General features: G+C 31.1%; 1 protein-coding gene across 1 annotated transcript; it reads left to right on the top strand.

The window, feature by feature from the left end:
* The first annotated feature begins 1376 nt into the window (after positions 1–1376).
* On the top strand, positions 1377–20655 carry LOC118064168 (uncharacterized). Its single transcript, XM_035078587.1, has 4 exons — positions 1377–2691; positions 16093–16265; positions 18529–18732; positions 19418–20655. Exons 1-4 carry the CDS (start codon positions 2322–2324, stop codon positions 20138–20140), a joined length of 1470 nt encoding a protein of 489 aa, XP_034934478.1. The 5' UTR covers positions 1377–2321; the 3' UTR covers positions 20141–20655.
* Positions 20656–21500: the final 845 nt, after the last annotated feature.

Genomic DNA, 21500 nt, shown 5'->3' with positions numbered 1-21500 from the left:
TAAGTTATGAAAAATAGATCGACCGCGATATCTCACGTTTAGGTGAGAAGCCTGATGGTGAAAGAAAACAGGGCACGCGTTTGCTATACATCAAATTTCCTCGGTGACTTGCTCTCTACGTTGACTTTAATATAAAACTTAAATAACGATACACGAGCGTCATGACGGAAATAGGAAATAATCTCATGAAGAGCCAACTACGTCTTATATATATATACATAGAAACTTCATAAATGGACTGACAAGTTTGTTCTTCAATTTTTTTACAATATTTTAAAGCTACAAAAAAAGTAAATAATTGGTGTATTCCCTCTATAATACTTTTATTGTGTATGTATTTGATTAAAAAAATAAAGCGCATTAAGTCAAGCTAAATAAATTGTCTACAATGAGTGAGGAAATGAAAAAAAAATTGAAACAAGTTAGTAAAATAAAACGCGTAGTTGTTTGAAGGAAAAAGAGGAGAATGGAAAACAAGGGTTAATTTTAATTTCCTAATTTTTCTCGTCCAGAGTCACTGCTGCAGGACGCTCGGGGCACAAGTAATTTTCTCCCCAGAAGAGAATAGACGTAATTACTTAACGCCTCCGAGCCCACCCTGAGTTTACCCCTTTCTCCTCTCTGCCCCTCACTTATTAAAAGAGGATCGTACCCCCGAGGCTGCGAGAAAAGCGAATGAGGGGTGGTAAGTATACGCCCCTGACAAGAAAAAGCTCTCTTTACACAAAGAAAAGTAACACAAAAAAACATTTTTACTCCAAAAATATATTTATTTTTTTCACTCATTACAGCATTAAAAAATTTTCATCAATATTTATTTGTGTTTAAAACAGTTAGAACTAATGAAAAACAATAGTTAGAAATCAGCAAAATAAATTTAAAAACCTATAAAATATAAATCAATATTCTACAAAAGAAACTAGAAAATTAAAATTTCAACAACTATTGAATCTGAATGAAGTAGAGAAAAACCATGAAAAAATATCACTGGGATTTTGATATCAACCCCGAATGACACAGGGTGGTTTTGGTTGTAGGCAGGTGGAAGGGAGGAGCCATCTTGCGGCTTGATTCGGGGCAGACGCCAATTGATTCGTCCCCACCAAGCTTTACACTCGGATGCAGAGAGCTGTATGTTGGAAGAGGAAGGCGTTGATTCAATTCCACGTTAAAAAAGTAAGCAACGGGCGTGCCAGTTGGTTGGAAAGCAGCCTAGGGATTGGTTGAATTTATCGTAGATCCCCAGAACCCGCTACTACAACAGCCAATGAATACAAGTCGCGGTAGAAGCCAAAACGGGTTTTCATGTTGAGCATACTGGTGGGGAATCACTCGGTCTCCTGTCTAGCCAGATAGTATTGTGCCGTTGGCTCGTGCCGTAGTGGTCCACCCTGGTCATACAGGACTGGATCAGCAGAGTCTTATAACGACAGCTTTGGTTAGTTATGTGTTAGCGGGAAAAGGATTGAAGACCTTGGAGATCATCAAGGTCTTGCTCCTGAATGTGGACTTATTTTGGATACAATTTAAGTGAAATTGTGCTGTTCTTTATCACCTGGACATGCTGATATGTCAAGTGTTTTAGTTAACATTTGTGTAACAGGGATATTATAACAAGTTTAACCACTTGAAGGAGCAGAAGGTGATCTTGGAGAAGTAGGATAACTTGTAGAAGGTGTCAGCTTAGTTTTACGTGCTAATTATGCTAATTATCCACTAAAGACTGATCAAGGCTATAATTATTACACATCAATGTCAATTTATGCGACGGTCCAGGTGGATTAGTGACAGGGATTAATAATTTATCCTCTAGCTTACATTGAAATCAACACAATAGTCCATTGAAATTGATATCTGATGTAGAAAAAATTTCAGTAGACACTTTGGTATATTGACAGTGACAATAGCACGTGGTCTAGATATTGTGACACTTACTTATTGATTTTAAAAGTGAAGAGTCATTCAAGAAGCCAAACATTTGCAGGTAAGAATGTGAATGCTTGTTCAAAGCTTACCTGAGTTCCGACGGACCTTAGACTTCTCACGTGGTGTTAATGTTGTTCAATTACTACATCAATTAAAAAGTGTTCTAAATCAAAACTAAGTGCTTCAAGACTTGAACTAGAGTGTACTCAATAATTAAGTGTAACTGTTGGATTTTATTATTGAATACTCCAAAAGAAATGATATTAATTTAACTGTCAAACAGGTTGACAATAAGTGTATTTAAGTATTTGTTTTTATCAATGCCAGTGAGGAATAGTTCCCGGGAATAACGAATCCCGTGGGACTTGATCAAGATAGTCAAGTTGGTGCCGAACATGGTTTTAGAACCAGGAGGTGGGTTGTCATTCCCACCGCCTCCTGGTGGAGGATCAGCTGGAACAGGAGGATCAATTTTATCTCCAGCAAGATTATTTCATCGAGTACCACCAGTGCTTCCATTCCCTATACCAGGATGGCCATCTCACCATTCTGTACTTGGCAATGTCCCAAGTCAAGTACAACAAACAATGCAAGTTCAACATCAAGCTGCTGCAGCAGCAGTCAGATTTCTCAGCCATCATCATTCTCATTCTCATCCGGTATTAAGTAATCACCCATTGGTATCTGGAATAACAGCTCATCATCCTGGCACCCACCATCTTCATCATACTGGAGATCATTCGGTTGACGACGACGATAAAAAAGGTACTTAATGCATTTATATTATTTTATTTAACAGCTATAAATAATTTAATCTTCTCATTAATTAGATAAAGTAAGAGACATGAGATTGACATTAATAGTTTCTATAAATCAACCGATTCAATAATTAATTTTATTTACCATAAAAGTTATAAAGTGATTATCGTTGTTAGGCATCAATTTTTTCTCATGTGTCGTTTAGTAAATTAATTGATTAATTAAATGTCTTAAAATGTTGTAGAATCATTGGAGAAATGATTGTGCTAATTTTTAACGATAAACATTTTTTCTCACTACCATTGTGTCTTGTATCACGATAACAAATGAGCTAATCTCTTTGTTATTGTCTGAACCATTATGGCAAAGAATCTAAGGGAAAATTCCTGGTACATTGTCCGAGAAAATGGTCCTACGGGATCCTGGTAACGTGGTCAATCATAAGATCGTTCCCTGTAGCCTCTTGGGATCACTTACGAAGCTCAGACCCCTTTTCGCACTACCCTCTTCTTCTTTTCATCAGCCGACGGTTCGAATAACATTTCGCACAAACACGAGGGTGAAAATCTCTTTTTTACGTGATCTCATTTGAGTTTCTTTTACTTTTGTTTATATCCTGGATATTAAACCATCAATAGCTTATCAACTTGGTGTTGATGATCAATCATTTGTTGCCATTTCTTTCCATCAATTTTATAATAAAATTTTTTTTCTTTTAATCTTGTAATCAGTTTAATAATTTTTTTCATTATGTTTTTTTCAATTTCTAATAAAATTTATTTTCTATTGTTTAGAAAAATGAATGGATGTAAAAATGAAATATGATTATCAATAATAATACTAATGACAGAAGAAAATGAAATTAAAGTGTTAAATTTATTCAACACTTGAACACAATTTTTTTTTTCAATCAAATCGTTTAAATGACAACTAAATAATGAAATTATGAGTTGCAGAAAATACCAGGATTATAATCTCTTTAAGGGTGACTTGGCTTTGCGTGTTTTCTTCTTCTCAAGCAATTACTTGTCTTTACTTCTCTCACGGGCATAATCTCTTAGATTACCTGTCTGAGTTATTTTACTTATCTACAGTCTCAGGGAGATTTTACTTAAAAACCGGAATTTTCTTCACTATTTGAACACATCATTATTAGTTATAAGTTTATAACTAATATATTTGCCATAAAAATATAGTGTATAATCGATTAACATCAGAAATAAATATCTATAATTTAATCATTGAAATTTTTTTATATTCTATTATTGCTATAACTATAATTTAAAAGACAAGTTAAAAGATAAATATCCCTTAAATTTTTTCATCCATCTAATTTTGCTGGGAACCAAGGGTTAATTGAATGATCTTCTGAATTCTTCCAACCTTTGGAGAATCAAAATTTTCGAAAGGATAATTACAGTTATAGTCGAAATCATCTATCTGAAGAACTTTAAAGAATGATAATAAATAAATAATTAATATTTTCAAGCATCTCCATCATTAGAGTCCAATTAAAACCGCTTACAAATTGAAATCATCTTCAAAAAATGGTTTTAAATAAATTTTTCGACTTTTATTTGTAATTAATTAATGCTGTAATCAGTAATAATAAAATGTTAATTCTTCTAAAAATAAATAAAATAGTGAAGTAATTTGAAGTTGATATTACTCATGATAAAAAAATGTTCAAAAAACTTCTCAAAATGAGTTCTATAATTTTTTATTTGACTCTCTAAGTCAATGTATTCCATCCATTCACCTAATCGTTAAATAATGACAGGATGCTCCCACCCTTTTTGAAATATTACCTCAACAAAAACATTTTATTTCAGTGAAATAGGATTCCAGATTGAATTTCCTCGAGGGCAATATAATTTTTCTTCCATTAAATAAATTTGTCCATAAAGTTAGTGGTAAAAAGTAAACGTTTTAATTCGTGAATTTGAAAAGTCGTTTGTTTGTGAAATTTTCAAGTGAATTAGAGTATGAGAAGACATTAAGTTTCATCAAGAAGGCGCCAGAATTTCGCGGGAAAGACGAAGAATGATTGTGATAATATAAAGACGATGAGTAGGATGAGGGCAAGAAAAATCTCAAGGAACAACAAAACAAGCCGGCTCGGGGGTAATAACTTAATTTAAACTAAACTACAGTTTAATAATTCTTGGCCAAGCCGTCCGTGGAAGATGCAACGGGCAACCAGCAATTTAAGAGCCGCCGTTAACTGCCGGTCGTTAGTCCCTTTTCAAAACTTCTTTCCTTCTCTACCTTTACCGATATATTCTCCAGTGGACTCTTGTTCTTACTCCATCATTCTCCCTCTCTCTTCATCCACAATACTCTCACATCTTCTCTCCAGCCCTTTTACCTGCAATCCCAAAATATTCTCTGCTCTATCCAAAATATAAGACATCTTTTTTTTTCTTTGTTTTGTTCCTTTTACAAAAGTTAATTTACAAATATCTTTGCGTGTCTCTCGACATCTACCTTGAGGCTTCAAGACTTAGTACTCTCGACACCGACAAGTTGAATCGTCCAAATTTCTCCACGCAAAATCCGCACTAACGATGATGCCTCAAAATGACTTCGTGTCAGACAGATCCTATTTGGGCGTCATACACGTGGTGTTTTGAGCTATCCTTCGTATATATTAATTTTATTTTCTATTCATCTCGAGTAGTCTTTTGGCACAGACATCGTTAAACTCAGACAGGTGGTGTATTTGACAGATACAGGTGGTTCTAACACGCAGCTAATTGTGCGCAAGTGATGGAGAAATGTATTATATAGGCAATGATATAACTAGGGCTAAAAACTAGCAACGTAAAGAACAAAGAAAATAATTTTTACACAAAATTTTTTTCAAATCTTTTATATCACGTAAGTCGTGTGATTCTCACGTTTTATTTCAAAGCTCATTTTAAACGTAAAAATTGATCACGAATAGTTATTTGAAGAAATGAAACATATTATTGACTATTTTGTAACAAAAATGTGAATAATGGCTTGCAAAAAAGATGTACTTCAAGACGTGTGAAATAAACAAAAAAAAAAAAATAATAAACAGGAAAGTTTTTTGTAACTGTTTTTTTATTGATGGAAAAATATGCAGTTAATTTATTAAAAATTGATCACGAACACGCGGTAGAAGAGATAATATTATAGATAGAGTGTGAAATGATAAGGAACATGGAATGGTAATTGGAAAAATAATTTACAAAATGAATACTTTTATCACAAATTAGCAAATAGGAAAATAAATTTACAAAACCTACTATAAACAAACAAGCAAAACATTTAAAAAATCATTTACTTAAAAAGATAACTCACATATTTACAGTTACTAAATATTGATGTTAAGTGTAAGCATGCTCCGAAATCAGTTAAAAATAACTAACAAGTTGAACAATAAAAAATAATGAATCTCAGGGCGAGAAATTGGGTTAAAAATCTGGTCAAAAAAATATCACCAATGATAACCCTAAGCAATTATTATTATATACTTTTTGATGTTTGCCGTTTTGAATTCGATATTTGTCTTTATCAACAGTTAGAATGTCACTTATAATTTTTTTAGCTTCCATATGTCGTTATTCTTCTTTGACAGTGATACCGATGTCTTGTCGTGTAATTTCTTATCATGTTCAACTTACTGAACAAGACAGGCGACTTAATGTATTAGACAAAGTCAAGAAACAGTCAGAGTTGGTAAAAGAAAACAGACGATAAAAAAATGGAAATAAAGAAATTAAATAAGAGAAAGAGAGAGAGAGAGAGAGAGAAAAAAAAAAGAATGTAAGGAAAACATTAATTAAATAGTCTGGAGCGCGCACGCGGGTGGGTTGTTACGCCCGACGGAGCATAGATACGGTGTATTTATATGCTCCGCTAATTGTCTTTAATGATAATGATCTTGAATTACAATTGTTCGCGAGTTCGCACCAACATGATGAGAGACGTTGCAGGGGTTTGCAAACGTTGGCTCATATCAATTCGAGTCACGGCGGAAATTAAAACAAGTTCCACGAAGTACTTCTTCAATGTATTAGGATATATTTACGACTCTATAACGATATTATATTGTACATGACTAAAAAACATTATTCATTGCTTGTTATACATTTTACAAATCATATCTTGAAAATAATATTTTACCAATGAGCGACATATTTTCTTATACAACCTGTCTATTTTTATAACTCCACGTGTCAAGTGAGTCCCTTTAAAAGCACCGTAAATCGACAAACTAATTATTTCTTGTAATATATTTATTATATAAAAATAATTAAAATTATATTATTTATTGCATATTACTTCTAATCATCTTGGCTACTCTTGCGTAATAATTATCATTAATTAGTCCCTCGTTTGGATTATGTACAGCCTGTATACACACTCGATGCTTTGCAAAATATATTTATACATAATGACACACCCTCTCTTCTCACTCCTGTTTCCTCTTGTTCTCTCTCTTATTCTCCCTCTCTCGTCGTTCGGTATTTATAATTATGAGGGAAATTATTGACAGAATTTATTTATTCTTGATAGAATTATCTACCAACTGCTTTGATTGAAAATTAACATCTGCTTCTGTTTGTGAATATAAATATATAATACAGATCCTGAAGCTGTTTAATGATGTCAATATTTAAGTGGTAATTTAATTGCATCATGAAAAATATTACTATGAGAATTATTATTAATAAATGTCTTTGAATCAACGATTAATTAACAATAATCAATGGGTATAGAAGCTTGTTAGCGTGATTGAATAAATAAAATGTTTGTGATATAAATATTTTATTATTATTGAGAATAATCAAACTTTTAAATGAATGTTTATGCTTTCAAATTATTGAAATGCATTTAAATAATTCAATTAATAGTATTGATCGTTCAATTACAATCGATTAAGTATTTCTAAATTATCGATTGATTGGGAATATGTAAATAATTTATTATGTAAAATAAAAACGATGTTTACGTTCAGAAAAAAATTATCGATGCAGAAAAACATTTAAATAATTTAATTAGTTTCATCGATTTTCTGGTTTATCATCAATTTTTTTATTATTTCAAATTAACGGGGTATTTATTAATTGATATTCAATTTTAAGAAAAGAAAAAAAATGAAATTCACAGATGAAAGATTACAAGAATTTTATTAGATCTTTTATTCATCGATTGAATAATTTTTTCTGACTTTAAAATTGATTATAAATATGTAAATAATCGATTGATGAGTATAACATAAATATTAATAAATTCCAAAAAAAGAATTTTATTAAAAAAGTCGATTAGAATATGTTAATTAATAAAAATGATAGTTTAGAAAATTTTTATAAGTTAAATTTACATGATTTACTGGTGTAAAATTATTATTCCTTTTCTATAGTTTAATCAGTTTGATGTATAATTAAAAATGTCGGAAAAAATTATCCATGATCCATAATTTTCTTATAAATCATTCCAAGTCTTTAAACAAATTTCTTTCACGTGAACACTGGGAATATTTAGCTCTGGAAGCATTCGATAATCGTTTTTGTATGCACGCGATTCTCATGATATCGAATGAAAATAAAAAAGTCGAGTTTGATCATAATAGTATACATATATATGTAAAATGATTAAAATAAAGAAGAATTAAAAAAAAAGAGGAATAAAAATTAGAACAGTAAGAATAGAAAGTGGAATAAAGAAAAGAGAAAAGTACAGAGATGATATATGGATCAATATCGACCTTTACCTTCTTAAACGAATGATCCGATTCCAATCGTACTCATTTAAAACAATCGGCTGCACCAGCCCGTGAACGCGCGCGACTTGAGCGTCGCACTCACGCAATGGAGATAATATTCTACGGGAAATGACACGCCAGGGGGTAACAACCCATGGTTAGTAATTGGGCTACCCGAGTCTCGGCACGCAACTTCTTTTTAATTCCCTTCAATATTCGTCCTTTCTCAGGTATCGTATGAAGGTATAATACCTTTTTGCCTTTAAATATTATATTCCACACGCTCTCTTTTCATAAAATGAAACGTATACGTGACAGTTAACGCTAGTTAACTACGTTCCTTTATCTCCGATCCTTTGATAATTATCTTATTTCTACTACTACTTTATTTCAATGAAGTTTGTTTCAATTAAATTTTATTTTGATTATTTTACAAAACAATTTTCTACATCCTGTCATTTTTCACTATTTAGATGTATGTATTATTCAGTAACAAGTTTAATGATAAATAATCATTCCAAGTTGTTGAACATTCAAATAAAGTTTGCATCATTTTTAATTTAATGTCATGAAAGTATTTGTATTCTTGCTGTTGAGACGATTTGTTTTTTTTTTCAATGAAGTTTACCTCAAAGATTACAGCAATTACAAAGTGTTTTAATTTTTTCTTCATTTTTAAAGCCACTTTTTTATTTTTAAATTTTAAAAAAAGATTAATATTACCATTTTATGGTTTTTTATTGAAAAATATTTTTGAAAAAATTAAAATTAAATTTCAAAAATGGGATTGACATTTAAAGTATTATTGAAATATTTCTACTGTATTTGTTTAAATAAATTTCAATATTGTCATTTATTTTTGGATTATAAAATGACTAAAGACGATAATCAAACTTACTAAATACCCAAATCCAATTTCTAAGAAAGTCAAAAATAATTAATGATGTTACTTAAGTATTCTGATAAATATATAATTACTAATAATTTTTGAAATAAGTTTTATCGCAAATCCTGAGATAATTGATGATGTACTTACGGTATTGAATAAATACGTTCAGATATTTTCATTACAGACTTTGTATCTCAGTCGAGTAAATAATAATAAACATAATAATTTTCTTTTAAAGAAGTTAATTTCTTTTTCTTTCATGATAATTTGAGAGTACCAGTTTACATAAAATCTATTGACCAAGTTCCAAAAAATATTACATTTTAATAAATGATAATTATTTAAATTGAATAAAAATAAAAATAAATGTTAAGAGTGTAAAGTTCTAGTTGAATCCCTGAGGGTAAAATGATTCAAGACTCGTTTTTTATCAATTTGTCAGAAATTCTTTCTCCTCATCATTCTTCATCATCATGTTAAAAATGTACATTCCTGCATATTCGAGGAAAATAAGGCTCAATTTTACGGTCGAAAAATGTAAAAGGCTTGGCAAGAGTTAAAAGGAAGCCATGACTTCCCTGGGGCATCGCGAGACGCCGACGACAACGTTCATGTCTTCGAAGATCGCACGCCATACCATAGTATTATTAATATATAATTAACCGGCTCGCTTGTCGATTTTATCTTGGAAAAAAAAATTGGCTACTTATCGCTTTGGCATATTATTTCAAAGTCTTTTTCAAAATTATTATCTTAATAAACGATAATAATCGATTGCTCTGATCAATGTGTAAATTCAATAAATTTCAAATTTCCCGCATCTTTTTTATCCTTTACATATATAAATTTATAATTTTATATATCGGAAATTGAATCAAATTTCCTGGTTCAATCATAAATAAGCTCCATATTTAATCTATGAAATAATTTACTCAACTATCAAGCCATCAAGTATTTTTTTAAGTATCAAGCATTAAGAACAAATAAACAAAAAAAAATGTGGATACCAGGTGTACCGTGTGACGACATTTACACGGTGTGTACTTGTCGGTAGATGAGCAAAATATGAGCACTATATAATTACTCAGTGACGTACCGATGTTCTTTAACGATGTTCCAACGAGGATCGAGTCCAACAGACTGCTGACTACCAGGTCTCATTCGATTCCACACTGGCACTGGCACTCTTGCGTGTTATAGATGAGATCGTTTGACGCTAGATGATTGTCTCGTTTTCTACTAACCATCATCCTCATCAACTACTTTGTCCTTATGATAAAATCCAAAACACATTCTATCTATATAATAACATCTTCATTACTATTTTTTTTAATTTTCTCTCTTTCTGCATTAATAAAATGCACTTTGATCTTTTTGTATGCATTAAAAAAATTTTAATGTCATAATAGCAGGCTCGATATTATATCAAGAGACTTGGTTTTAACATGAAAAAGTTACAGAATATGAAATACAATAACTGAAAACTATATTTAGCTTACAATAAATTGATGAATTGAATTTTCTTATGACTTTTGTGCATGAATATTTATTGATGTCGATAAATAAATTCTTGGAATATTTTTTTAAAATGTTTGAAAAGTTTAAACATTATTTTCTAATGAATAGAGAATAAATATTTATGATTCAAATTAATTAATGAGTTCAATTAATTACTTGTCATTCAAAAGGTTAATCAAATTCTAAAGAAATCAAATAAAAAGAAGTTTATTTTTTTAAATTTAATATATTTAAAATAATGTTAAAATGTTCTCAGAGAATTTATTCAAAAGCCTGTTTAAGTATATTCTAAAGGAAACGATGCACATCTTTCATTCAGTTATTTATTCTTTCTTAAAACCGTTAGATAATGGTAGAAAATTCTTGCAAAAAATGATTTCATGCCAAACAATTCCCTCGTCCAATATAAATAGGAAATAGTTTAAATAATTTCTATAAAAAATTTTAATAAAATTAATTTTTAAAATATTATGTCAATCGATTATAATAATTAGACTATGATTATTACGAAATGGTTATTGTGTAGATTAAAGTGCAGCATAATAATAAGCTTCATGATTAAACATGGAAACACAAAAATAAAAATAACTCATGATTAAAGCATAAAGATTTAATTAATGGAATATTAAAACAAGTTCATCGAGTAATTTTTTTTATTCAATCTCGTTTAATTAACGAGCGAAACTGTAACAAAGTATAAAATCTTAAAGTGCTAAAGAAAAGTAGCATAGCAATCTTTCATGATATTATGGAAGATATTTAATTCAAATTCTGATCGAGACTGAAGGTGCGGGTTGATGGACAGAAGAGAAAGAGAAAGAAGAAGTGAAGGGGAGAAAAGGGGGTGCAGGATTGCAGCTATACGAGGGGCATTCGAGACTGAGAGGGGGTTGAACTGGGCGTCAGAAGGATTGATGGTGTCTAGATGCAAATGTAGTCAGCTTGGCACGCAAGCCAGTGTGTATCCCACCTACCGACGCCTTATGCCAGTTAACGCCTTACAGCTTAATAATCCCTTCCCTTCAACCCTTGTTCACATTACTTTTTTTTTTTTTATTGTTTCTTACACATTTCTTATATCATTTCAACTTTCTCGCCTTCTCTAGAGCATTACTGCATAAAAACATCTGCTGCTTTCAACTTGCATAAGCAGTCAACACACGTAGGCAAATAATCACTAGCTGGGTATCGGCTTATCTCTAATTGGGACAAAGGATGAGGAAACAATAATTATTTTAACGAAAATTATTTTAGGGGTAGGATACGTATGTTGCTTAACAAGACTTGCTCATTTTGAAGCAGTTGTTGATGAAAACACTTTTTAATCAATGATGAAATTATTTTTAAAACATTATATATTACATTTTAATGACTTTAAAGTAATATTTTTGAAGTTTAAACAATGAATATTTAATATTGAATTGAATCAAAATTAATTGTTAAAAACAAAAAAATTGTTTTAGAGTCTAAATATCACAGCACTGCAAATTTTAAATATGAGGTCGCCTATTTTATAAATATTGTAGTCACTTATTATGGATTATAACATGATATATTTAAATACTTTAAGTGCATTGTAATAGAACATTACAATGAGTTACAAGTAAAGAAAAAATTAAAATGATTTAAAGCTGAAATCTTTCAATATCAAAGATTAAAAATAAACAAGTTTAACATCAAATAAACCAACTTTTTAAGCCACTGAAGATGTGCTAAACAATTTTATGAAACTCACGAATCAGAATATAAAAAAAGTTGTGAAAAATACTAAAAATAAATTTAATGTCAAATTTATTCAGCCTAGACGATTTTTAACTAATTTTATTGAGTACATAAAATAAGTGAGAGAATCTCGAGGCTTCCCTGGAGAGCTTGAAAACATCGTTCTAGTGCTAATGACTTTGTTGGCTCGCATTTAACAAGACTACCCTCTAAATGCAAAGTCGACATTCCAGCTGGTGCTTAGAAGAGACTGGGGGTAAATCAGTGATTACCACTAACCTGGAAACTGCACTGGCTTATCTTTGGCACTGGAAAACCTACTCTACCAAGAGTACATCTGCAATATATATAATCTAGGAGGTTTTATGCTATTAAGTAATCGTAAAGATCTTTAACAGTACACTATTCGTGCCAACAATTGTATATCAAACGAATAAACTAAATATATGCCTCTTTAATTTGTGTCATTTGTCATGATAATTTTTTCCTTAAGCTTCGTGATAAAGGGAAACAAATGAGAGTGGGATGATAACAAACAAATATTTCTCTTTTTTCTGAATTTTATACAGCTATTATAAAGAGATAATTGATAATATGTGCTGTGCACTGCACGTAATTAATTAGAACTCACCTAGACCGCTAGTATAATTGACGAGTTCACAAGAACTAATCGTTAAGTATCAACGTAATCTCACGTAGTCTATGACTTAATACACGTTTTTCTATACTGCCTGACAAACAGAGCATAAGCTATCGCGTGTGCACGCGACACTCTTTCACTGCTCCAATGTCCATTCTTCTACTTTTTACGCGCACGACTCGGTCATTTCTCTTTCATTGACGTTTAAATTTAGCATCAGAATTAAGATATATCGTAAAAATTACACCCACAAGAATTCTTTATATTCCATTTTGCATTTAAATCTTGCGAGTTTTTTTTTCTTCTTTAAAGGAATTTTGATTTAATTTTTTCCTTCTAATCTCCATCGATCATTTCACTTTAACTAAGTGGTATATTTATTTTTTCTATTGCGTAAAAATGATAACATTGAGTCAAATTAATTCTGAGGTACATTTATTTATGGAAATGTTTTTTAAACTGAATATTAACTTATTTATATATTTTATAGTATTATTTAAATTAATGTTGACGTTAATTTATTCTATCTTGATAACTCTATGACATCATACTCACTACGTAATGAATTATTACAATAGTCTATTATTCCTTTAAAATTATAAAAAAATTCACTCTCAAACTGAATTTAACTTTATCTATTATGTTTTAATTAATTCTAATATACTTCGAACTAGTCTCGATATTATCTTATGCAATTTTGACAAAGATTAATTTATTTTGTCTCCATAGAAAGTCATTAAATTCTATTTATCTTTATAAAAAAATTATGGAAACATTTTTTTCCATGAAATTTTAAAATTTATTTTTATTTTACAACCATTTTAATTCTGACATTTTTAAATATAATCTCACGATAAATATTTTTTTACACTTCATTTGTACTTCATTTAAGACTAAAAAAATATTACACACTATTTATTCTTAACACTTGTAATTTTTTAAAAGGAATTGAAGTTGATTTTTTTTTTTTTCAATTAGTCTTGATCTCGGGTGCAAATGGTATTTTATTTCATTTGACATTACGAGTAATTTTTCACCGTTATACAGCAGCATAATATCTGGCGAGCGAAGAAATTGAAGTTCCCCGGAGGGTTTCTACCCACGAGACGATCTTTCAAGCTGCCACTGTGCGCCTGGTACCGATGCTCGTTTCGGATTATGGATTATCAATAATGAGAGTCCCGATCGATATCCATCGAGATGCTCGCGAGTTGCGACTTGCCTCGACAAGTATTCCTCGAGACTGCCGCGCGAATAAATCGTGTCTAATTACGAGGATTAATGCAACCCATGATCATTTTTCATCCTCCAAGCAATAAACCAAACAAGGCACTGAGAAACTCAAAAGAGTCTTGCAACCGATTTCTTCATTTCTTGTCTATTAAAATAATATTTCGATCAACTACTGAATGCCAAAATCTCATTATCCACTTAACATTCCGCAAAAATAATACAGTTGTTGAAAGAAAAACGATCCTATAAAATTCGTAATAATAAAAACTGTTAGAAATTCTCATTCCTTTTAATTTTCTCGAAGAAAATTGAATTTCTTTCTGGTGACATTGTCTTCTATATATGTATGTATATATGAGAATTGGTTCAAACTACCCCCCCCCCTACTGTATTACTCTTTTACTTCTTTTCACAACGCTTTTATACTCTTTCTACTTTTGATATTTATCGCACATCTATTTCTACGACGTTATCTTTATCTTGTTATCCAATTGCTGATTCAATTCCACAATTTAATAGCTTTTTTCTTGATTAAATATGAGAAAACTAATCGATTCAATTAACGTTATTCGTTTTACATAATATTTCATTACTTACTAAGCATTTTTTTCATTCAATTCATGCGATTTCATTTAAAAATCGTTTTTTTTTTTTCCTATGAAATAATGCAAGTAAATCTTCCTTGGTATGTTAATCTGCAAAATGTTATATGCCGAGTGAAAAGTAGAGATTAATGGAAACTATATCAAGCTGATTGAAAAATGATGGAAGGATAAAGCTTAGTGAGATTGCAAATAATTGATAGCAATGCAGAAGTACTTTTTAAATTAATATTAAAATTTATGAGTAGTCATTATCTATCACAATTCTATCTTACAATTAAAAACCATCTCATACTTTTTCATGATAGAAAAATATTTTATTCTTTTAAATATTATGTATTCATCAGAAAGATTTATTATTGTGATTGATTTTATTTCATTTACTAGAATTATTGTGGGTCAAGTTACCAACAAGCAAAAGAAAAGATTTTTTATGATAAAAATTGAATAAAAGAATTGATGGATTCTGGTGGATTTAAAAATTAATTTTAATTGTTAAATAATTCAATGTTTTCATGATAGACTTTATGTCAATTCCACCCCAGTTGCAGTTAAGTTATTTTTATTTTTCTTCAAGAACCAAGAGAGAGGAGGAAAAAGTAAAGATAAGTCCAACCGAGGGTCAATCATAATTCTCGATCTTTTATTCAATTCCCGCGCCGACATTAGCATACATATGAGAGCAAAACAATCGTCGTTGAGCAGATCCCCCAACATCGATAACACTTCTATTCTGGACCGAACATCGATCGTCCTCGTAAAATCATGAAATTTCATGTTTATTCAATATAGAATATTATGTATAGTATATCGGCAAAGTCAAAAGATAGTGAGAGGGAGAGAGGACGAATATCTGAAGCGTAGTTTACTGTTTGAGTATGGTAACATCTTCTTTTCTCTTATCTAATAGAGGGGGTCATGGCCAATGTGTATTATTTTTGCTACAAACAAATTTTATGGTAATCTAAATACAATTGTCTATTTTCGATGATGAATAAGGATATTTATCTGTGTCTAGTATAAAAATAATTGAATATTTCTAGTTTTTTTTTTTTTATGCTTCCAGTTTGTGATGATGAATCTGATGAGAGTGGCAGTAAAAGGAGAAGAAGTCGGACGAATTTCAATAGTTGGCAACTTGAAGAACTTGAACGTGCATTTTTGGCGAGCCATTATCCTGACGTTTTTATGCGAGAGGCGTTGGCTGTGAGACTGGACTTGAAAGAAAGCCGAGTGGCTGTAAGTTTCTTTTGTTTTTTTTTTTTTTTCATTTTATCGTTATTTTTAATTTCATATTTCCCTAGAAACAATTACTAAATTTTTTTTTATTGCAATTCAATATGTAACAGCCTTTAATATTTTCTAAACATCTCATTTATTTTGTTCCCCTTAGAAAGTATTAATTTACAACTTAATTCATTAAAAAACAAATTTATATCCTTAATTTATTCAATCAATTTTTAATAAAATCATCTTTATCTCAATTTTATTAACTTCAAATAACGATATTAATTTTTTTTGAATGTTAATAAATTATTTTCAAGAGAAAACAATTTTTTTTATGTAACAAAGTTTTAGTTAATATTGATTTTGAAACATTATTCCAATCATTTCATCATAAAAAGAAAACAAAAAAATCACTGTATAACAGAAGCAATATTTTGACACATTAAAGATTAAGAGTCTATTAACGTTTGTACGTATTTTGATATCAACGATGTAGCATAGGGTGTAGAAGAGATTGGTCCTGACGATAAGAATAGTTTTAAAAGGGAGTTGAGTATTCAAAGTGAAGGACTCTTGAGTCAGAATGTTAAAATGATATGAACAGACGGGGGTGCGACGGCTTCCAACTTCTGACCATTCGACCCTTGGCCTTTACGCTTTGTTTTTTTTTTTATTCAACTTCTACTTCATACTACTTTTCATTCCCTCTTGGGGGTAGTTGGTCCATCTGCTCGTCAGCCAGTGTGGTTATATACTTTCGAAAAGGTACCAAATGGATCGGAGGGTGTTCGACTGGAAAAGGTCCATTCGGGTTCGATGCTGCCACGATAATACTCCGGATCGAATAAATTCGATAGAGTGTGTGTATACCCCTCGAGCTTTAAACAACCGCAATTACAGATTGGAGATTTTAAATGTGATATGTTTAATAAAATAAATATGCCTTAAACAATATTACTGGATAATTTGTGTGAAAAAGATATATCTCGATAAAATAAATTGAACTATTTAACTAGAATTATTACAGTTGATAAACGAAATCGAATAAATGTTTAGCATAATCATATTAAACCAACTCGTTTGCTACTATATTTTATTCTACCGATCATTTCAAGGATTTGTATCAAACTCTATTGCATTTACTTTTTAATCTAAACTACTTTATTCATTAAAACCGTTATTTATTGACTGAATTTGTTTTTTTGTTTACTTTTTTCCAATTTCATGCTTAAATCTTATCAAGAAGAGTTAATTTATTGATAAATTTGTAATAATTATTTGAAGATTGTTAGTAAATCATAAAATATAAATTTATTATTATAAATTGTTTAAAGGTGGGTAGGATTAAAGATCATCCTGATTGAGAATAATGGGAAAAAATTTGATATTTGACATGTCTAGCCCTTTATATGTCTGACATAAATAATGTATCTGAGTAACGAATTCATAAAAGGGTCGAGAGACTCAATAAGCAAAAGGGAATTGAAGATTCATTCAAGCAACTGGATCTGAAATCTCAGTAGTTGACATCCTGTCTGTTAGTTTTGATTTACCTTTGGTGTTTATCTTGGCATCTCAATCAAGGAACATGCGGAGATTAGATGCAGGAGACACATGGTAGGATCAAAAGGGAGATATCCTCATGTGAGGACATAATGAAGTCGTTCATTTTACTGTACATCGGTTCAAGTCATGTTGGACATGTTAATTGTCTCAACAACTCCAATTATGTTAACACAAACTTTTTATCAACTTCTTTACTCACGAAAATAAATGAAGTGGAAAATCCTGAGAAAATACATTTAATAAAATATTTCAACACTTGATTGTTTTCAAAATACTTCAATAAATAAGAAGAAAATATTCATTATGGTATCGATGATTTATCAGTTGATTATGGATACAATATTTTTGTGGTAAAGAAGGAAAGAGTAAAAAGAAAGGCTCTTTTGATAGAAGAATGAAGAAGGGGTGTATCGATCGTTGACTTCGCGTGAGACCTGCGCCGCTTACTGGCCGTGCGACCAACCCTCCCAACTAATGTCTTCATTTCTTTTTGCCCAGTTATTTCCCCCATGCCATCTTACTCCTTTAAACCCAACACTTTCGCGCCCACGCGAGTTAAGAACCCTCCAACCACCTATCCCATTGCCAGCCCCATGGATTAAAAAATGTTTAACAACTTTTTTTTCTCCCCAGTAAATGTTAGTTTTAAAGTTTAAAACCAGTAATTTTTTTTTTTTAACTACAATTGGTTGTTCTTTTTTTCCATTAGGTATGGTTTCAAAATAGAAGAGCCAAGTGGAGGAAAAAAGAACACACAAAAAAGGGACCAGGAAGGCCGGCACACAATGCACATCCACAGAGCTGCAGTGGAGAGCCAATTCCACCGGAAGAATTGAGGAGGAAAGAACGAGAGAGGAGACAAAAGAAGTTGCTAAAAACTCTGGAACGACAGCAAAGAAAACTTGCGGCAAAGGTAAAGAGATTTTTTGATTTTATTGAAAAGTTTTTTAAATTATTTGAGAAAAAACAAGAAGGCACAAAATACCTTGAATAATTATTTTCTGTTACAACAGAAGTTAATGAATGTTGAGAATTTTTTTCAACTCATTTGTTCTACTCAAAATTGATAAATGATTGGAAGAAATAAAAAATTTCCTATTGATTATTCATTATTGATAACCGAATAATTTATGTGTTTAATTAGAATTATAATTTTTAATTATAAAGCTTTTTATTACTTGTAATATTTAGCAAAAAAACTGGTCTTAACTATTTCCACTAAAAAAATCACATATTCATATTTTTTTTAAGCTTCTAAACAAGTTTTTTCATGTAAAAAATACAGTAATCGGAAGTCAGAAACACGATCAATAATAAACGACTCGACGTTCATAAATAATAGTTATTTTATTTAAGTATATCATTTTTAGAAATTATATTCCTGGAATAAATTGAAATAAAAAAAATCATTTCCACTGATAATCAGCAAAAAAATATTTGTCATCAATAATCTAACCTTGAAACAAGACTCTCATGCATTTCAATTATTAATAATCTATTTCAAACACCCCCTCTACTAATGATCCTAAATTTGCATTTCATTAGAATAATAATTAATATCTGTCAAATAAAAAAAAAAATTCCCATGTTTGTTCCAGGGCATCACTGTCGACTTATCAACACTCAAAGCTGAGTGGGAGTCTAGAAGTGCCGCAAATGCAAGTGGAAATCCTCTCAATGGTCACCTGAGTGGATCCTTTGGCCAGTTAGGAAGTTTGAACGAAGGCAGCAGTGTGTCGGGTTCGGGTAATGATGCAAATGAAGAGATTGATGTCGTAGGAGGACTAGATTCGTGTAGTGAGAGTGAGAGTGAACGAGTAGATTCAGCAGCAGATGGATCTATTGATGGAGAAAGCTATCCAAGACTAACGATAGAACAAACAGAATCAGGAAGAGCACCACATCAATCACATGATCACCAAAGGCCCAATGGACCTTTAAATTTAAATCTAGACTTGAATCATCAGCAAGGAATTCGCCATTGGGGTCTAAGCCTGTTGGAACGACGGAGGGAGTTGGTGAGTCTCAGTAATAACGTGGCTCGTCGATCTTCTGAAAGTCCTCGGGGTCTTGGCCGCTCTCAAATGGACCGCAATGATGATGAAGTCCAGAGTGGAAGCATTGACTTGTCGGTAAAAGGTAGAGAAGAACGACGACGACTGAACCCTTTTTCTATTGATAGTTTGTTGGGAAATACACGAGCCAACACTCCTAAATGTGATCCAACTCGTGCATCAACTCCATCAACGTTATCTAATGGTAGACAGTCAATTTCTCCAACGTCACCAATATCCGTTCCCACTTCGCCTTCCACGACGTAGTCCCGTTGGAGGCAGACACTGATTGGAGACTGAATATACTCACTGATTGACGATTTGTTTGTATGAGAATTAATATCATCAATTGACATATCTTTCTATTGTACATGATAGAGGTTGAGATCATTGAGTTTTGAATGCAATGTTATCCATTACAATCTCACCAATCAATTCGTCAGTCAGCCATCGACGTAAATATTATAAAGTGTGCAATAAGAGAGAATGGAAGAGAGAGAATGAGTGAATCGTGAAATTAAATAGAATATAAATAACAGAATGAATAAAATTAAGATGAAAGTCTTTGATTGTAATGAGATTGTGAATTGTATTTATAATGTAAATAGTGATTTAATTAATTTAATTTCTGTTGGCGAATATGCATAGTGCATGAGTCGATTGATTGCATTGAGAAAAATAATCATTTTCAAAAGAGGAATAAATAATTAATTCATTAACTTCTTTTGAAAAGAAAAATCATCTTTTTTATTTGAATACATTCCAGTGTATTTATGACTTTATTGAAAATAATTTTTTTCTGACAATGCAAAAGATAATTTAATAAAGCAATAGAGCCAGTGTATATATAGATAAAATAGGCAGGCTGATAATGATAATAAAGATAATTAAAAAACGTTGTGTAAAGGTGAATAAAAAAAAGCAAAAATCATTAAATAAACCTATAGAGCGTGAATAAAAAAAAATGAAAAATGTGTAAAGTTAATTATGGTGTGTGCATTATATGAATTCTTAAACAAACTTTAAGTTATATAAATTCAAAAATGCCATAAAAATCGACAGACATTACCATTATATCCATTATAAAATATATTAATTTATTCTGAAAGAAAAAAAAAAGAGAAGTTTATATTGTTTTATTATTTTTAAATATTTAATTCTATTATCTTCCTGATTATTCCCACCTCATTAAGGAGTATTTATCCGGCATAAAAATTGTCCAAGGTGGTGGTGGTGGTACTCAATTGAACGTATGGGGATTCATCAGCATAAGCAAGTTAAGTTTATATGAGCAGACAATGAGTCGCTGGCCGTAATTTACGTCCAGGTTAAAGCCACAGCGATTGCAGCGTTGAGTTTACGCGGGCCGCACTTTGTGACGCCACGACAAAGGCCCATTGTGCTGCTTGGGGCAAGGTACAATAATATTATTAGCAGTATACTATATACGTATGTCTCATATGCTCTCACTTGCTCTACCCTCGAGCGACGGTAAACGCCAGAGAGGAAGGGCTTTAAAGCCAGAATATCCTGTACGACCATATCTTTGCTGAGGACTCAATTACCTTCGCTCCTCGTCTGCCAGCATACTCGTCTTTCATCTCCTCTATGTATGCTGCATCTTTGT

Source organism: Chelonus insularis, unplaced genomic scaffold (assembly GCF_013357705.1).
Source record: "Chelonus insularis isolate UGA/USDA-ARS -01 unplaced genomic scaffold, ASM1335770v1 contig_164_pilon, whole genome shotgun sequence".
Lineage (NCBI taxonomy): Eukaryota > Metazoa > Arthropoda > Insecta > Hymenoptera > Braconidae > Chelonus > Chelonus insularis.
This window is presented reverse-complemented; position numbering and strand designations above follow the sequence as displayed.